Source organism: Triticum dicoccoides, chromosome 4B, assembly GCF_002162155.2.
Source record: "Triticum dicoccoides isolate Atlit2015 ecotype Zavitan chromosome 4B, WEW_v2.0, whole genome shotgun sequence".
Classification (NCBI taxonomy): Eukaryota; Viridiplantae; Streptophyta; class Magnoliopsida; order Poales; family Poaceae; genus Triticum; species Triticum dicoccoides.
Genome location: NC_041387.1, coordinates 460,151,973 through 460,171,998, shown reverse-complemented (window position 1 = coordinate 460,171,998; position 20,026 = coordinate 460,151,973). Strand labels below are relative to the sequence as shown.

Below are 20,026 nucleotides of genomic sequence, written 5' to 3'. Positions count from 1 at the left end.
GCGGCGGTTGAGTAGGGGAATCGAGAGGGTGCGGGCGGTCGGCGGCGGCGGCCGGTGGACCGGATCTGGCGAGGTGGGATAGCGATCGAGATGGAGGAGGATCGAGATCGAGTGTCCATGAAATTAAAAAATATTCATGATAGTTCAAAAAGTGCCCATGAAATATAATCGAGAAATGAAGTCTACGATTTAAATACAATCGATCTTAGCTAGCTATCTGTTCACAATCTTCTTGCCCTTCTTTTTCGCAAATGGAGTTCTTCTATGGAACGGACGTCCTTTAGGTAGGGTGGTCCTGCTTCTTCTTGTGGTGTATGCTGCTACTTCATCATCGTCGTCATGTTCGATCCTCGAGTCGCCGTACTTGTCGAAGTCTTGCTCATTGGCTACTCCATCCATTCCGATGATCTTCCTTTTGCCTCTCCTCACGACAACACGACTGGGCTTTGGCGGGTCGGTAATGAAGAAGCATGGGTCCACTTGGGAAGCCAGTACCCATGGCTCATTTTTCGCGGTGACGTTTGCGCCCGCGGTCTTGGATTTGGCTTCGGGTATAACCATGGTGGTGAAATATCGGTCTTCTTTTATGACGTTCTTGGCCCATCTGACACGGAACATCAAGACCTTCTCTCCAGCGTAGCTCAGCTCCCAGATCTCCTCGATCCTTCCGTAGTATCTGTCCTTGTCGTTACCGGTGTAGGATTCCATCGTTACCCCGGAGTTCTGATAACCATCGCTCTTCATGTCCTTGGCCTCGGTGTAGAATGTGTAGCCGTTGATATCGTACGCCTCATAGGTCATCAGGTTGTGCTCGGCGCCCTATGACAAGGCGAATATGAGTTGTTCTTCCGCGGAAGAATCCTCATGTAAAGGGTACGACAGAAACTTCTGCTTAAACCAACGCGTGAAACATGAGTTGTGCTCTTTGAGTATATCTCCGTCCGTCCTCTGTTGGCCTCGGTCATTGTACGTCTTCTTAATAAAGGTTTTGTGCTCTACCACCCAAGGATCGACCACGTCTATGTGTTGTAGCGCGACTAGGTTTGCTCTTTCAAAGTCGGCGAGTCGACCCTCGAAGTCGACATGCATTTCGCGGCGACCCTCACGGTGACCCCATCCAGCGAGCCTGCCGAGGTGCCTGTTGACGGGCAGACCAACGGGGTTCTCGATGCCTAGATAATTCGTGCAGTAGGAGATGCACTCTTCGGTCAGAAAGCCCCTGGCTATACTTCCCTCTGTACGTGACATGTTGCGAACGTATCCTTTGATGACACCATTCATCCTTTCGAACGGCATCATGCTGTGCAGGAACGTCGGCCCGAGTTGGATGATATCCTCCACTATATGGACCAGCAGATGCACCATAACGTCGAAGAATGCGGGCGGGAAGTACATCTCAAGCTCGCATAGTATCACCACGATCTCTTCCTGTAGCCTTCTGAGTTGCCTCACGCCAATCGATTTCCGAGAGATGACGTCGAAGAAGTTGCATAGGCCAAATAGCGTTTCACGGACGTGCGCGTCCATGATCCCACGGATTGCAACTGGAAGTATCTGCGTCATCAGCACGTGACAGTCGTGAGACTTCATCCCGCTGAACTTCTGCTTCGCTGGGTCTAGGTATCTGCTTATCTTCCCCGCGTAACCGTAAGGAAGTTTTACTCCTAGGAGGCAGGTGAAAAACTGCTCGATCTCCTCCTGACTTAGAGTGAAGCACGCGGGAGGGTAGTCATTTCCGGTCTTCTTGGCCTTTTTGCCTTTGCGACGACTTTCTGTGTCCTGCTTCGCCTCATCATCATCATCATCATCATCATCATCATCATCATCATCATATATAGCGTGAAGCTCCTGCCTGATGCCCATTGATTTCAAGTCTGCCCTTGCTTTCGGCCCATCTTTGGTCCTCTCTGGCATGTTGAGCAGGGTACCAAGCAGACTCTCGCACACGTTCTTCGTGATATGCATGACATCAAGGCTGTGAGGCACATGGTGGATCTTCCAGTACGGCAAGTCCCAGAAAACAGACCTCGTTTTCCATACCTTCAGCAGCGGCTCTGGCGCCTTTTGCTTCTTTCCCGGCAGTGGGCAGTCTTTCCAATTTTTCAACAGCTTGTCTATTTCCTCGCCGCTCCTCGTACACGGGCGTTTTCGGGGTTCGGTTTCACCATCGAACAGATCCTTGCGTTTCCTCCACGGGTCATCGTCGCGAAGCCACCTTCGATGTCCCATGAACACGGTTTTCGAAGACCCGGGATCTCTATCTAGCTGGCGATACGTTGTGTCATCCATGCACCTTACGCATCCAGAAAATCCGTGGACTACCTGCCCCGCAAGATATCCGTAACCGAGATAGTCGTGCACCGTCGTGAGCAGTGCGGCTCTCATAGGGAAATATTCTTTCTCTGCAGCGTCCCACGTATTGGTTGGCGTTTTCCACAGCGTGTCAATCTCCTCTTTCAGCAGCCCCAGATACAGATTGATGTCGTTCCCTGGTTGTTTTGGCCCTTCAATTAGCATACTCATGTGAATGTACTTCCTCTTCATGCACAACCAGGGGGGAAGGTTGTACATCCACACGAACACAGGCCAGGTGCTATGTGTGCTTCTCTGGCTGCCAAACGGATTGACTCCATCGGTACTCGCGCCCAGCACGATGTTCCTTCTATCGTTCCCAAATTCTGGGTATTCGAAGTTCAACGCTTGCCACTGGCTCGCATCCTTAGGGTGACTCAGCATCTTGTCTTTTTTATCTATCTCCGGATCATTTGCGTCATCTTCTTGCTTCTTCTCCTCCCTATCCGCGTGCCAACGCAGGAGCTTTGCTACCTTAGGGTCCGCGAAATACCGCTGCAGACGAGGAGTGATCGGAAAGTACCACACCACTTTTCGAGGAGCTTTCTTCCTCTTCTTGTATCGAGTGACACCGCACACCGGACATATGGTAGACTCCGCGTGCTCGTCCCGATAAATGATGCAATTGTTCATGCACACATGGTATTTCACGTGCGGTAAATCCAGAGGACACACGATTTTCTTCGCCTCCTCCAAACTGGTCGGGCACTTGTTCCCCTTGGGAAGACGTTCGTGCCAGAATGACATGTTCTCGTCGAAGCATGCGTCGGTCATTTTGTGTTTTACCTTCATCTCCAGAGCCATGAGCGTTACTTTCAGGCGGGTATCCTCGGGCCTGCATCCTTCATACAATGGAGTAACCGCGTCTAACTCAAGTTGATCCATCTTGGCTTTCTCTTGGGCGGCAGCTCATGCGTTATCCGTCTGCTTGAGAAGTAGCTCTTGAATATGAGGGTCCTGCACCCAGCCCATCGATGGTCCAGCTTCGTCTGCTCCGCCAGCATCATCATCATGTCCTGCATCTTCTTCTACATGATGACTGTGTACAGCATCACCGTCGTGATCATCTCCTGGGGATTCTTCGTCTTCTCGCCCGCCCGAGCAGCGGTGGTTGTCTTGCTGCCCTTCCTCATTTCTTGCCCGGCCCCCATGGACGACTTCGTAGTCATCTTCATCACCTTGCCACCGATAGCCATCCATGAAACCACGCAAGAGCAGGTGGTCCCGCACCTGCCCGGAATCCGGGTCCGCAATAAGGCTATTCAGCTTGCATCTTCGACACGACCATCTTATCTCCGTCTCGTTCTTTTGAAGCATCTCGGCCTTCGCGGACCTCAAAAACCTATTCACGATGCCTTCGGTCATCGTGCGGACCATGGTCGCCTGCGGGGTAGAGCAAAACGATATTTTAGAACCAAGAAAAAATTTGGCATGACTTTCCCTAAAAATAGGACCAAAAAGAATGCTTAATGCCAAAATTCTCGCCGAAACGGAAATGAATCAACATTCCGGCAAAATATTGGCAACTATCGCATTTCAAATACCGGTACACCTCCAAACACAAACACATATGCAAAACCACAAACATATGCAACACCACAAATATACATAGATCTAGCTAGGCCATAAAAAGTGCATGTGCACATTGTTGTAGGGAGAACAACATAAATATAGCTTCCGCCCTTACTTACTTAGCAAAACAAGGTAACTTAACCACTTAATTTGAATGAATTTATGGTGGAAATGAGGTGAAAAAGAGGAGGCACCCGAGACAAAGAGGAGGCGGTGGAGAGAATGAAGTGGGGAGAAAGTGAGTGTGGAAGGAGAGGCTGTCTAAAATATCTTGTTGCTGCCCACTTACTAATGGCGCATCAACCACAAATGCGCCATTAGTAATCCAGGTTACTAATGGCGCACCCCCTGGTGGTGCGCCATTAGTAGTTTTGCAAAAAAAAAACATACTAATGGCGCACTACACCACGGTGCGCCATTAGTAGTTTTGCAAAAAAAAACATACTAATGGCGCACTACACCACGGTGCGCCATTACTAGTTTAAAGTAGTAATGGCGCACCGCGTGCGAGTGCACCATTAGTAGTTTTGCAAAAAAAGGAATAAAAAAATAATAAAAAAAACAACATTAGTGGCGCACTCTCTGGCAGGTGCGCCATTACTAGTTACAACTAGTAATGGTGCACTGCCTGTGGATGCGCCATTAGTATGTTTGGACAGGCGCACTAGTTCAAATTTTTTTTTGATACTAATGGCGCACCGTGTGCCAGGTGCGCCATTAGTAGTTTCAACTCTAATGGCGCATCAGAAGGTGGTGCGCCATTAGTATATACTAATGGCGCACCAGTTGTCTGGTGCGCCATTAGTGTCAATCCCATCTATAGCCCTTTTTCTAGTAGTGCATTCCATGGTTCTAAAAGACATATCTACATGATGGTCTTAAATGTGTGCTTTATTCACACGAAACCATTGGCTCATTATCCTGACATCGATTTCAAGCAAATCGAATGGATAACATTGCAAAATCCTCCTTGAGTGCCTTCTCTATGGCCCTTGGATTGAGTTTAGCAATTTTTCCTAAGGTCTAGACTCAAAATGGTTTGGTAGAATCCTATCCAAAGAGTTAAGCTCATTGCATTATCTTTACTTTGGAATTGCAATTTGCCAACTTTACGTTGGAGTCATGCAGTTTTACACGCTCATGACAGAACTGCATAATATTATTCCCCTCTATCTTTGATATGTGGATATCTACCAAGTATTTCCTATCTGCGGTAATTCGGTTGCATACCGATATCACCACCCGGCATACATCATTGGCCCCTCAACATATAGTTGGGATCTATGTGAGGTATAACTGTATTACCGTCAATACCTCAAGCCCCTCACACGGGGAGTTATTCAAGGCCAGTATGCTGATTCAATGAGGAACATTTCCAGGCATTAGGGGGAGATTTCAAGTACCATAAAGAATGCCAGGAAATTAGTGGAATGTTCAACACATTTCTGCCTCAAATCCACGTACTCAAAGATCTGAACCATGCGTTCAGAACATTTGCAACACATTGCAAATAACCTGCCAGATTCATTTGCTGACTATAAAGGTGTCACACAATCCTACAATCCTGCAAAATATGCCTGAAAGAGTGAAGGTACCAATAAGAATCACTCCACTCCCCGTTCGAAGCAATAGGGGGAGATGTATGGCAATAGTACATCAAGATTTAGCTTCTTGCAAGCAAGGATATCAAGGCCTGTGAATCAGTAAATGCAAGTCAACTTCACGTTGGCAGACACCTAATGGGTAGTATACACCCAGTGGACGGGAAACCTCCACCAACCCAGGTCATAGTGCACACAATGACCGGGACATCGGAATACCCGACTCAATCGCATTGGGAAATCGCGAGCAGTCACCATGGGTAACGATATTTCCATCAACTATATATTGTTATATAGATTCTGGAGAACCATATAACCGGAAGTCTACAATTATCGACATACATTTCTCAACTAGATTGCAAAAACCTTTCAAATGATTCAGATCCAAAGACCATGGCCATGGCAAAGTGTGAACAACACTCGGACTGAACTCAAACAAAGGGTATAATCTAGGTAGAAATGATCTTGCTCAATAATGGGAAGGTATTCATAAGCAATACCTACACCCATTTTCTTCTGGAAACAGAATTGAGAACAACGAGGTGGTGAAACAAAGAGCAAGTATTGTAGCACAAGGGTTCACGCAGATACCCAACTATTCTCCAGAGGTGGAATCTCATTCCGATAACTTATATCATTGGCAGTTCAAAATCATCTATCTCTGCAGTTGATAGATGTAGTGATTACATATCCATGTCGATCACTAGATTCAGACATATATAATTGATTCCCGATGGAGTCCCAATTCTGAATCGAAATACAAAATGCAACACACATTGTGTAAAATCAGTAAGTCACCATAAGACTTATTGTTGTCGGTACATATGGTACAACCGACGTAGTGAGGTCCTTATTCACAAGGATTACACCTACAATGATGATTATTCATGTGTTGTGTGTATGCAATGACGACGCATGTAATCATCTAAGTGACGGACTTTAAAATGAAGGATTTGGGTAAACCAAAATACCGCTCGTTACTACAACTTGAGCACCTTCATTCATGCATTATGGTATACTATGTTGTCTATATCCAAAATATATTGGAGAAATTCATTGTGGACAAATCTTATCTATCCACAACTCTCATGGTAGTTCATTCTCTAGACGTAGAGAAAGATCTATTAGACCAAGAGATGATGGAAATGGGATATTGGGACTCAACGTTCCATAATGCCATTGGATCGACCAAACACAATTGGTTGGTACTCAAGAATATCTTTCGAGATCTCCAAGGCATCAAACATTTTGTCCTGGTTTTTCAGTTTCATAGAAATGTGAACACCGATATCATTGGATACATCGATTAGATCCCCACTATGTCAGATCGTAGACAAACTTAGTGTTCCTACTAGGTGTGGTAGCCCTCTCATGAAGAGTTTTCGAAACAGACATCATGGCTACATCCACCAACCATTATCTCAAAGATAATGTTGCTTGTGTTGCCCGGATGCAAACATGTTACATAATAAGCAATATCACTATATTGCATATCTTGTAAGTCAAATCATGTGATTGATTTGTTCACCAAGTCTCTACCAACTTCTACATTCCGGAAATATGTTCATGGAATTGGTATATGATGGCTTCGGAATTTGCAAGAATCAGCGGGAGTATCTTCCTGAATTATTCCTGTTAAAAGCATCATATTATACTCTTTTTTCCTTCATGAGTTTACTTTATAGGTTCTCATGAAGGTTTTTAATGAGGTAATATCAACACAAGACCATATGTCATATTTTCTGTTTTCCCCACCGGGATTTTTAAGAAAGTATATACAACATATTTATTGTCCTTTGGTTCTATGGGTTTTTCTCATATTGAGTTAAACAGACAATAAGCATTATATGTTGCGGCATTTTCTCCTTATTTTTCCCACTGGGTTTGAAGGAGTTTTAGCAACATATCAAACACTTTTCTCCTTACATTTTTCCCACAGGGTTTTGGGAGGAGACTCTTTCAAGATGATGATGCTATCTGGACAAGCATGAATTAGGGGGAGTGTTAAGATTAATTTACATAATAATTAAGGGATTAATCCCCGCTTGTAACGGCTGTTGCTTTCTGCAATCCCGTCGGTTCCGTGCGAACCGACGCCCCCTTGTAAACGCCTGCTCCAGTGCTATATATAGCACTTCATCTAATGCAAAGAGGAGAGTTCAATCATTTTGTTCGATTGTCTCTCGTTGCTCTCGTTACAATTTAACACTATCTTCCTCACTTGCAGATCGTTGTAAGATGTGATCCACAGCCCGGCCCAAAACAGGCACAATGCCACGTAGGGGACACCGTGGGGCGCGGCAGCGAGCGCATCCCGGAGATGCTGTGCATATTCCGCAGCGACACCGACCTCGTTTGCCGATGGCCGCCGTGCGGAAAGTTTATGCGCATCTAGTCTTGTTGATTTTTTTGGCTTGATTTCTCTACTCCATCTGATTGATAATTATTTTTTCATAAAATAAACAACAAATATTCATGGCTTTTAACATGCTATAGGAGTATAAGATAATTATTCCATGACCCCGAAAAAATATAAGTAATTTATTTTATGAAAAGGGTATTATCAACCAGATGCTAAGTTTATACCGTTACTCGAGCGTCTCTTTCTCTCCAAGTCGGTCTCGGTGCCGACCCACATCGGAGACAAAAGAAAAAAAACATTCCCAAACCCTAAGCCCTGCGCCCACAGTCCGCCCCCAAACTCTAGGGTTTAGTGACGACCGCCTTGCCTTCGCGCGATCCTACTGCGCGCCGATCCGGTCACTCGCGCTAGTGTCCACGCCTCAGAGGCGGCGGTGGACTGGCGACGAGGGAGGGGGCGGATGCAGACGGAGGCGAGCGTGGGGATGGCCGCCGCGACCGTGGACGGCGCCGCCGCCGTCGCCGCGCGGAGGTACTCGACGCAGCAGCAGCAGCAGCCGCAGCCGCAGCAGCACCACAACCAGCCCAAGCTTGGGACGACGCTCCACCTCCTCGCCGGCGGCGTCGCCGGCGCCGTCAGCAAGACCTGCACCGCGCCGCTCGCCCGCCTCACCATCCTGTTTCAGGTGCGCCGTTTATCCAGAGAGCCAATTCGTCCTAACTCTGCCCTTGTAATTCGTCCTAACTGTGTGTCTGTATATTAGTATAAGCAACGAGTTGCATCTTACTTCATTGAGCTTCTCGGGAATGATTCTGTTTTGGGATACTGGAGAAATGGGAATTTTAATTCATTTTTTGAGCAATCTAACACCAAGGCAAAAGAAAAAACAAACTGTAAAGACAAATCAAATCCTAATGCACATATATGACTTGTGCTGCGGTGCGATGTCGCGTATGCGCGGCACACTCCACACCCTACACCTCAGCCGGATGTTATCATGAGCTTGTGCGCACATGGACGCACGGCCGACCGGACATTGCTGAACCCGGTTGCGCTCATGCGTGTGTGTGTGTGTGTATATATATATATATTGTTGTCCTCTTTTCTTAATAATAGTATGATTGCCATTGAAATTTGTATCATTTCTATGCGCAGGTTCAAGGAATGCACTCAGATGTGGCTACGATGCGCAACACTAGTATATGGCGTGAAGCGTCCCGCATTGTCTATGAAGAAGGGCTACGAGCCTTCTGGAAAGGAAATCTTGTAACTATTGCACATCGGTTACCTTACTCCTCAATTAGTTTCTATACATACGAGAGATATAAGAATGTAAGTACAGGTGTTTTCGTATAAAAATCACATGCAATTTCTTGCCACTTATCATATGTGCTTAATTTGATTAATGTTGAGGTGTGCAGTGGCTTCAGATGATACCTGGTCTCGACAGCAATGGTGGATTGGGTGCCGACGTTGGTGTCAGAATGGTAGGCGGTGGCTTGTCTGGGATAACTGCAGCTTCTTTGACATATCCACTGGACTTGGTACGGACACGTCTGGCTGCTCAGGTAAGCTGCTATCACTAACTCTGTAGAAATTCACACTTGAAACTTGAAATGCCTGTGATCAAATTAATATCTGGTTGGAAAAGACTACACTTTCAATAACATGGTTGATGATTCTCATTTTTTATTGGAGAGAAGTAACATTTTTGTCACCTCTTGCCATGCCTGCAAAAATATTAGTAAACAACTGTTTGATGTTAGCGTTCTTGACATACTGCTGGATGAGGACACATAATTGCCAGCAATAAAACGTGGGCAATGCCCATGCCAAAAGCGAACATACACAGCTTGCATATTCTCCCCCGTCCCCCCTCATCTTTCCTTTTATTTCCTTGCAGTCAGGATAGGAAGTTATTTGCTTTGAGCATACTTGAAGACTGTTTCCAACTTTGCCTCACAGTGTTCAGCTAGGCATCTGAACCAATTTTTCTTTTTCAATTGAATGATTGCAGACGAACACAGCCTACTACAGGGGCATATCCCATGCTCTTTTTGCGATCTGCAGAGATGAGGGTCCCAGGGGGTTGTACAAGGGTCTTGGTCCCACTTTACTTGTACGGACATTTGGCACTTATTTGATTTTCCAGTTTATTGAGCTTTTCTATTATAAAATCTCATTTTGGCGATTCTTTGAAATACAGGGTGTAGGCCCCAGTATAGCAATAAGCTTCTCAGTTTATGAAACTCTGCGTTCACATTGGCTACTAGAGCGGTAAGTTGTACAGGAAGGATACATGTTGGTTCATATTCATGCAACTATCAGTTTAATTTGTGTTACCTGCAATTCTTTTCAGGCCATGTGATTCCCCTATCTTTATCAGTTTGGCTTGTGGAAGCCTTTCGGGAGTTGCATCATCAACTTGTAAGTGATCTATAGATAAACTGCACTTGTTACCAGAAACTCATTGATAATCTAGTAGGCTTGATCAGATTCTCAGAAACTCATTGGCCCAGTTCCATGTTGGAAAATACTTAGTTTTCAAAGAAAAGTCTAAATGCCTATATTTCTCTATGTAAAAAAATCCCACCAAGTCTCTAGATCGTCAATGGTAGGTCTACCTTGCAATGTTGTTAAATTAGAAGTGAGGAATAGTATCATCTGTATTACTAAGACCGAGTTTGTGGTTGCTAAACTGTCCATGTGCTGAACATATTTTATTATCTGGTGTGGGATTGTAGCCGTGGAGATAGGAAAACGCCTGTTAGCCAAACGGTACATACAGAAAAGCTTGTTAGCCAAAAGGGATTATCAGGATTGTCCACAAATGGTAAACAATAAACACAGCCTAACAATACAAATTTTCTGAAAAAGAATTGACATGATTAAATGTTTACCTGAATACGAAATTATATGCAATGAGACAGATAGTTTTCTTGTTAACAAATTGTCATGTAACTGATGCTAGTATTTTTGTTTATTACTTGACACTTGCCTATTCATTTTAATTTGGTCTCAAGTGATTTTTTATGTAAACTTCAAACAAGAAAGGTGTTTTTATTTGAATTACCATAGAAACACTAGCTTATTCTTTATTATTATTACTGAACATGGTCCTGTCGAACATAGTGAACGTTCTTTTGATGATTTATGTTTATTATTTTCCAGTTACATTTCCATTGGATCTTGTAAGACGCCGCAAGCAGTTGGAAGGTGCAGCTGGGAGGGCCAATGTCTACAAGACAGGACTTGTTGGAACGTTTGGGCATATTATTCAGACAGAAGGTTATAGAGGATTGTATAGAGGGATCTTGCCTGAGTACTGCAAAGTGGTTCCCAGCGTCGGCCTCATTTTTATGACATACGAGACACTGAAGTCCATGTTCACAGAAGGGGCATCAGATGAATAGATCTCCAATGTCTGATCATGCTCGACAGTTTTGATACCTGGGCCAGAGTAGCATTGGAGGTGATTAGGGAGGGAGGGGGAGGAAGAGATGTGTTTGTAGCATATGGTAGGATTTAGGTGGTGCTAAATTTTGGAGTTCATAACGTAGCAGTATCATCAAACAGTATTTATATGGCTATAGGTTTTCTTGTAGTGCACCCAAGAAGATCAGTAAGTGCCATAGGTCTTCCAAAATTTTGCTGTCCACCCTTGTTTTGTGTATGTTCACGTTTTCAGTTGGTAATGTACTGGCTACCATCTTCAGCCCGGCGATTTCATACCTCTGGAATACGGCCTCTGATATAATTTATGTTGTTACTGTGAGATTATGACTCATAGCCAGTGATTTTGGTTGTAACATTGCAATTAGTCTTGTCATTCGGTCATCTTGATATGGATCCTTGATCTGTTTGGTTTATGCCTGTAATGTACCTCAATTGTAGAATGCCAAAGCTCTATCTCGATTTATATAGGTTGCAGTATCTTCTCTGTTAAACTTTCTGATGTATTGATCCTCTAGTGATAAACTGTCTGATGCATTGATCTTCTCTTATGTTTAACTGTCTGATGTACCGATGTTGCAATATTACTGGGTCTGATATTATAAAAGTGTTCAGCTTCCTCCTGCCTCGTCCTCGCATGGTGATTATGTACTTGTATCAGAGTGTTGGAAGTTATAGAATTACTTTAGATGTTTATGACTGGACTGATTGACTGCATTTTTGTTTCTTATCCCGCATGAGCTGGTGGCCTTTTACATAAAAACATACACAAACAACTCATGGTGAAGACAAAATGTAAGATTTCATTGAAATATATGCTAATGTGTTGTATGTTGTAGAGGCCGCCTAGCATCAGTGCTGGCGTATGGACCGCAAGAACTGATCCACAGCAGACGTCAACTGTGTCTCCTCTCCTCGAACGTAAACTCTGTTTGATGCTTCCGTTTGCTCCTTAGGCCAACTCCACCGCGCGACCCTATCCTGTCCGCCCCCGTCCGTTTGAGGTAAAAGGGACAAAAGAGACGGCCCAGCGCGCGGGCGCAAACGGACTTTGTGTCCGCTTTGTGTCCGTTTTCGACCCATCCCCGGCCCAAATTTGCGCTGGTTTTGGGGTGAAACGGACAGCACGCGGACGGGCGGGACGTGCGTCCTTGTCCTCCCCTGGCCCGCCCGTCGGTGGGAGAAACCAACCCCCCCCCCCCACGCCCATTTGGCGCCATTTGCCCCAAACCCTCCCGCCTCCCTCCCGCCGCCCCCTCTCTCCTCCGTCCATGGCCGACGTCCCGCCGAGTCCCGGCGGCCTGGCCGTCGACCCGCCCGCAAAGGTGAAGAAGAAGGCGCCAAGAAAACCGCGGTCGGAGTACACGCCGGAGGAGATCGCCAAGTTGGACGCGGAATCGGCGAAGAGGAGGGAACGGAGAGCGGTCGTCAAGCTCAATGCCGCCGCGGCCAAGAGAGCCGCCATGCGCGAGGAGCTGGAGGCCGCGCGGCGCAAGGCCGCTGCCGACGAGAAGGAGGACATCGTCAACAAAGCTCACGCCATCCTCATGCTTGGCATGGGCCGTCCTGCCGGGTTCCCTGCAGCGGCCGTCGCCCCGGCGAGCACCAGCTCGTCGGTTGCGGGGCCTACGCACTGCCAGTCGCCGACGTCGCGCACCACGCCCATGTCGCCCGGCTTCCCTCCGCCAAGGCACGACGGACAGACCCGTTTCTCGGGGTCGCCGGAGGTGGGCTTGTTCGCGCCGTCCACACCGCGCCCCGCGGTCGTCATCGACCTCAACGTCACGCCCGGGTCCAGCAGCGGCGGGCAGCCGTCCGTCGAGATGCTAAGAAAGCAGGCACGGGCACCGTTCACGGGCACCATGCCGACCCCCCGTGTCTTGTTTGACGGAATGCCAACCCCAACGCCAGTGGTCGACGACCCCTTCTACAACCGGTACCTGGAGGACGTGATCTTCGACGGTGGCCATGGCCGTACCTACGACGTCGATGAGACCCAAAGCCAGGATGGCCGTGCCCAGTACGTCCCCGATGAAGAGGCCGACGAACATGCTGACTACGACCACGGTGACTCGTGGCATGAAGACGATGACATCTATGTCGAAGGTGATGAAGAAGAAGAAGAAATCAATGACGTTGATATTAGTGGTGCGCCATTGTTCATCGACGAGCTCACCCAAAGAGCGGAGGCACAAAAGAAGAGGAAGAGCATTCACACGGGTTCATATACACAAGATGAGGACAAGTTGATTTGCCAAGCTTGGATGGAGATTAGCCAAGATCCGAGGACCGGCGCGCAACAAAAGGGCATTGTTTTTTGGACGAGAGTCCACAAAGCATTCCATGAAAGGAAGATGTTTGAGCCCTTCCAAATTACAAGCAACCGTGGCATCGGTTCGATTCAAAAAAGATGGTTGTTCATCCAACAAGAGTGCAACAAGTATTGCGCCGCATTTGAGAGCGTTGAAGCACGGCCCGTGAGTGGTCTCGGCGTTGGGGACATGGTATGATCTCCTCTTTCTAGCCCTTTCCTTGCTACGACCATGAGACTTTGGCCGTGTATATGTTTGCATGTTCACTTGTTGTTGATCATGTGGTGTAGGCATTCCAATCTTTGGAGGCATTCAAGGCCCGGCACAATGACAAGCCATTCACTCTTACGCATTGTTGGACGCTCATCAACATGTGCCCTAAGTTCAAGGACCAATACCGTGAACTACAAAGGAAAAGAGGACTGAAGACGGCCAAGTTCGCCGGAGGTGGAGATGGCGAGGCGTGGCCATTCTTTTTGAGGCTGGCATGGGTGCCGCCCGCCCGTCGGGGGCCGCTGAGAGTGTGCCGGCGAAAAAACATTCATTTTGGAGGCCGGCTGTGTTGCCGGCGAGGAGAACTATTCATTTTGGAGGCTGGCTGTGTTGCCGGCCGCTGGCTGATGCCGGCGATGGACGTGTAGGCCGGCGTGATGAACCGGGGACGCTGGCTGAATTAGTTTTTTAAGTGGACGCGGACAGGATGGGGCAAATGGATGCGGCCGCGCGCTGCGCGCACGGCCACCGCATCCCAGGACACGCCCGGACACGGCCCCAAACCCCTACCCAAACGGACAGAATCCGGACAAAACGGACGTCCGTTTGGGGTCGCGCGGTGGAGTTGGCCTTACGAATGATGCCATTTGGTTCCATTTCTGACTTGCACTTAGTTAAGAACTGGCTAAATAATGTGAAGGCACTGATTGGTGCTACTGGATAGGTTAGTGAAGCCTTCTTAAGATGCGTAGGATTCGAGGTTAATGGTTTTTCCCTTTTTCTATAGGTATGCTTAGTTAGGATACTTACGATTTTCTTTTCTTTGCACTTCGCCTGATCGGTGCCCATGCTTATGCAATAATAGACAACTTGACTTTACACATATACATACATAAATACCTCAATACATTAGCATCAGCAATGCTGCTAGTTACATTGGTGTTTCTTGTGTCATCTTATTACACCTTCCATCCTGTTACTTCGAGCAAATGCAGTTCCTTTCCTGATTCACTCTGAATGACCCCTCTGAAAATGCAAGGTCACTGAAATCCGAACCCTTCTTCTGTAGCACATTCATCTCCTTATGTATGTGCACATGATCTCTGCATTTCTCCGATATGGACATGGTGTTTCCTTGTGTTACACAGGAAAACCTCCAGTTAAACGTATATGGTTCAGTGTCTGGCGAAGGCCATACTTGTTGACAGCTTTATAGGCAGTTCTGAATCCGTCACCATATGCTGTTGAGGTGTCATTGGCAATCTGATGCATGAAGAACTCACCGAGCTTCTTCTCGGTGTGAGATATGCCACCCTTCTTGGATGATGGTGGTCGATACGAGGAAGACGACGAGGATGAAGCATAAGAGGTTGAAGGTTGAGCGTGTCTTGTAGAAGCTGGAAGAATCTCCGACTCGAGCCACAAGTAAGACATGACTTGGCATATACCCTCCTCAACCTCTGGGCTTAGGTTTCGGTAATCTGAAGGTGCCATTAATCGAACAAAGCTCATAATTCAGATCAGATTATTATAGAAATATGGCCGTAGAAGGTTCAGTCAGCACAAGTTGTTTGTACACGTACCTTTGAGGCGCAACCACCCGTGCATCAATTCATGGGCAAGGATGGATCCAGTTAGTAGCCTGCAATCATGTGGAGAATATTTTGATTAAATACAAATGATGCACCAGTCATAGAATGACAAAGAACCCCAGCATTTAGTTCTGATCTATATGTTGAAGTGCTCAGTCTCAGACTCTCTCAGTGAAGAATGAACTGACCTGGGGAGTCCATACAAGACAAGAATTGCAGTGACTTCACATCGGCGAGTCAGCTTTTGTGGCTGGGTTCTCATATCTAGTAACCTATGTCCACCAATCCTGGGCCTTCTAAGTATCTGAGAAGCCAAGCCGCAAAGGGTAAAACAGGAATCATCTACTGGATAATTTGATCCCTGAAAGTCAATTTAGACTGAGAGGTTGTACTTACACTGCTCACAGTCTGCTCCTCCGACAGACACAGGCCTCTTGTTTCAGGCATGTGGTGAGGTCCCTGCAGAAGTGCAGATGATCGTTAACATTTGCAAAGATCACGCAACGATTTGCTTCGACCGATCAACTGAACATAAGAACTCACTTTGCACTCTCCTTCCATTGCCTCGTTGAGGGCTTGCCGCTCAACCAGGAGCATGGGTATCTGCTGGTCGAGTTTCATGTTCATCCCTTCGTAGTAGTCCCTGATGGAGTGGTACAGGGGTTGGCATTCACCCGTGTCCATGACCGCAGAATCCAGGCATTCCATGCACAAACTGCGCCCGTCTCCCAGCGACATATACTTCGTGTTCCTTGGCTGCAGAATTTGCATAACAAAGTTTTGTGGTTGGAGAGGCAATTCAAGGAAATTAAAATGCAGGAGCATCACCCTAAACGCTGCGGATGTTTCGCAACACAGTTATATAACTGGCACCCCAAGCATTCATCTCCTGAAAATTGAAGGAAAAACAGAAGGGAAAAATTGTACCTCCATTTTCTCACAGCTACAGCAACGAGGTGTGCGGTCAAGCTCATGTGAGGGGCAATACTTCTGGCCCCAGAATGGATGGGCTCTGTACTCTATCAAGCCCGTCCTGTTCGTTGCGATCTGCAGAAAGGCACACACACAAAAATCAAGTTACATGCTAATCCAAACATCAGTTCTAGCTCTTTGTCAGACGGAGTTCATTCAGAGAAGAGTCTTACAAATTGAAGGCAGACATCACATTTCGGGTGGTGTAGCTCCTTGTAGCACAACTTGTGGTATGGCTCTGCGCCTAGCAAGGTGAACTGGGAAACACAAAGAGAAAAAGGGTGACTGTCACTTTCTATTTTCTAAGATACCTGAGTACTACAGTTTACAGGATTGACTGAAATACAAGAATTTCAACGGAACCAGTGCGATTACCGCCGAATTCACAAAAAACTTATAGGGAGTGTAGGATGGTTACCTCGGTCTCGCGGATAGGGTGAGTGCAGGAAGAGCAACGGAAGCAGTGAGGATGCCAGTACATTCCCATGCAGCTCAAGTAATGGCCATGTCCTACCTCATGCTTGCAGCCACCACAGACCCTGCAGGATGTACATAGCTTCTTCACACACTAGCTCTTTCAGGGGCATTGGAGGAAAGGCGACGAACAAAGGTATGTAGCTAACCTTTGCCCTCTAGGCAAGGCCTGGGAGGGGGCATATGGATTGTGTGGCATGTAAGGATTCATGTTCAGACTGTCCTGCATGGCCTGGGCGAGGTCTTCATCGTTCTCTCCCTTGTTATGGTTTCGCTCTGCATTGGAATTCAACCGAAATCAAGCACTGCTAACAGATTTTTAACCAGAAAGGCACGACGAACAGGGTTAAATGCTGTATATGTGTACCTTTAGGACGTTTGGCTTCCTCTGCAAGAGAGAGTGCAATCTGACGGTCCAATTCTTCATTGTCATGTCTAGGTGGATCCTCCCTCTGGAAATAGTAAAAGAAAAAGCAAGGGCTTAAGCAGCTATTTGTTCGATGATCGCACAAAATACGGTAACATGAAGTGCTTGTATAAATGTGGGGGTGAATTGAATGCGACAATTTCATGAAGATATGAAAGAAAAATGGCGGACTCTGGCAAGGAGAGGGTATCAGCACCTTTGGCCTGACTGGTTCTTGTTGCCAGAGCGAGCTCTCTTCTCCCGCGGTCACCCGAGGCCGCCGCCGGTGGTTTGACTCCACGGGCTTCGTCCCCTTGAGGAAATTGCAGAGCCACTTCATGAAGCTGGATCTTCTTTCTGTGTGCAGCAACGTTACGTTAACATCAAATAGGCCGAAGCGAAATGTCAGCAGGATTTCAAGCAAGTGGCTCAACTGAATAGTGGAGAGCAACGTCCTACCAACTAATCCCTGTCAGGTGAAAGTTTGGAATTACTATGGTCAGAAGCATTAGAACTTTCATGAGCAGCTCTAAACCTTCATGAGCCGACACTCTGACAGTTATATGTATATAGAATTTCAGTCACTATGTGACGTGCAGACTACAGGAACTGTTCTTGTTCGGCACCATGGAAATCCACTCAAATCATATCAGCGCTTAACTACATCCTTTTTTTAGTTATCGTTACTATTAGGCGCTTAATGGGAACATTATTGAGAAAAAGGTCAGATGACGAATGCGGAATACCTGCATTGAACAGGATCAAGAAACACAGGGACAGAACACCACAGGAAATTGCTTGGGTTGCTAACATGGCCGCCTCTACGCCGTCCTAATCACAGTTATATATCTTCTTTTTTTCAGTTCTACCACCGGTTCAGTCACCGACAGCAAGGCAGGCGCAATCAGGGTCAGGTTCAGTCACTATCTTGGTGGACCTCAGTTATTCCTGAATTATAAGAGTCAGTTTCAGTCTAACTTTCCCTCTTGTGAATATAGCATGCATGACTGTTAGAAAATGTTGATTGAAAGGCTTTCCTACATTGATTGATTGCAACACAATTTGCTCCACGCCATTGGCATGGGTTGCACTGCACATGATGTGACCGGCCTAATGGATATCAGCCTCAAAATACAGCAAGTGCGTAAACAAAATGGTTCGTTAGCCGATACATGGATCGACCGGTAAATCAACAGAAGTTTGCTATGAAAGGGATAGACTGCAGACATAGACTAAACTGATTGTCGTTTTACGTTTCACAGAAAGATATAGCTGAAAACCATCTCGCCTTTTCTCAACTCGCTTCCTTTTGTCCTGCACCTATACATGTTGTTAAATGGATCGCCGACAGTTTACTCTGCGTTCTCTAATCTAGAAGTTAAAACAAACCCACGGACCACGGTTCAAATCGAAAGGCGGCAAACAAAAGTTAACCTCTAGCGAGACAATACAAAGACAAGGAGAACGACGGCTGGTGCCGCCGAAGTACGTAAAATCTACGAGCAGCCATGCACGTACGGCAACGGTAATTAACGAAAATAGAAGAGGAGACACAGAGGAGCAGAGAGTTTCGATTACCGTGGCCACACTGATTATAAGCAGCCCTCGAGGGGTAGGCCATCTACTGAGGAACCACCGGCGTTCCAACCCGGCATATATATACACGACGCACCGCGCTGACAGCCGCCGAGGAATAACAGCGGGGAACTTTCAGGTGGCAAGAACAACGGCGGCGATCACGATGTTTGCGGGGAGCAGGGGAGGAGGATTGAGAAGCAAGAGGTGCTGGAATGGACGGAGGAGGGGGAGGGGGAGAGGGGGGCTTAAGTTCTTGGAGAATAAAGCTATGTGGTGGAGTTGGCCGCGACAGAAAGGAAAGGATTGAGGGTGAAGCGAAGGGCGGCCGGCCGTCCACACCTCACGGACGGCATCTCGGCCTAGCCCTCCTCTCCTCTCCTCCGCGTAAAAGCAAACCAAGGGCGCGATCCCGGCCGTCGGCTTTAGGAAATTCTCTTCGCCGATGGCTGGCTGGCGCCAGTTGATGGCGCATTAGCGGCGGGTGCACGGCCGGGGGCGCGAATATTTGCTGGTCTCGTGCTGGGCGGAGGGGAAAGAGGAGGGAGGAGAGATTCGTTGTGTCAACGGGAATGTATGCCCCTCGTTGGCTTTTCCATTTCTTTGTTATGTTTTTCGTGGAGGAGAAACGCGGGAACGGGGGAGAGGAAGAGGAGCCGGCCGGCCGGGGCGATGCGGGAAGAGTACGCTTGCTTGGAATGGATTCTCCCCCGAAAGCAGCCGCTGGCGTCGCCGTACGTGCAAGTGCGCAGCCTTTTCGGCGGCGCTGTGGCGCCTCGTTCCAGGCTTGAAACGATCTCAGGGCGTTCTGCTGCCCCCCTGGGTTCGAGCGAGCTTTGGTGGTAGCCGCCGGGCTAGGGTCATCCACGAATTTCATAGCCCTCAGATTCTCCACCATTGATCACACAGTTAAACAAGAGAGCCAGAGTAGCACTAGTAACAATCGACATAAAAGTAAGGCAGCAGAAAGAGAACGTAGCATGAGGGGTTTATCACCAATAGTCCGCGTGTGCATCATGCCATGCCATTTGTAATACCCAGGTACTGGTGTAAAGCCCGTGCTTTCTTACGGGTGTTATTTGATGTTCCGGTGAGTTCATTTAGAGATATTTATATTTTTTATGCATGGGGTTGTAGAGTTT

The 20,026-nt window shown here is 47.1% G+C and overlaps 2 protein-coding genes across 3 annotated transcripts; one reads left to right on the top strand and one right to left on the bottom strand.

Annotated features, from left to right (window-relative positions):
* The first annotated feature begins 8,143 nt into the window (after positions 1-8,143).
* Positions 8,144-11,756, top strand: LOC119290865 (mitochondrial substrate carrier family protein V-like). The gene is made up of 7 exons (XM_037569526.1): positions 8,144-8,572; positions 9,043-9,219; positions 9,309-9,455; positions 9,905-10,006; positions 10,094-10,164; positions 10,247-10,314; positions 11,059-11,756. Exons 1-7 carry the CDS (start codon positions 8,348-8,350, stop codon positions 11,298-11,300), a joined length of 1,032 nt encoding a protein of 343 aa, XP_037425423.1. The 5' UTR covers positions 8,144-8,347; the 3' UTR covers positions 11,301-11,756.
* A 2,963-nt stretch (positions 11,757-14,719) lies between these two features.
* Positions 14,720-19,161, bottom strand: LOC119290864 (protein DA1-related 2-like). 2 transcript variants are annotated; one of them, XM_037569524.1, is made up of 12 exons: positions 18,888-19,161; positions 17,527-17,666; positions 17,271-17,355; positions 17,053-17,179; positions 16,848-16,968; positions 16,603-16,686; positions 16,385-16,504; positions 16,001-16,213; positions 15,854-15,916; positions 15,646-15,761; positions 15,449-15,507; positions 14,720-15,346 (listed from the first exon to the last, which is right to left on the bottom strand). In XM_037569524.1, exons 1-12 carry the CDS (start codon positions 18,928-18,930, stop codon positions 15,006-15,008), a joined length of 1,512 nt encoding a protein of 503 aa, XP_037425421.1. In that variant the 5' UTR covers positions 18,931-19,161; the 3' UTR covers positions 14,720-15,005. The 2 variants fall into 2 exon arrangements, with proteins under 2 accessions (XP_037425421.1, XP_037425422.1); XM_037569525.1 differs by lacking the exon at positions 18,888-19,161 and adding an exon at positions 18,056-18,074 and having other exon boundaries at positions 17,527-17,662.
* Between the last annotated feature and the right edge of the window lie 865 nt (positions 19,162-20,026).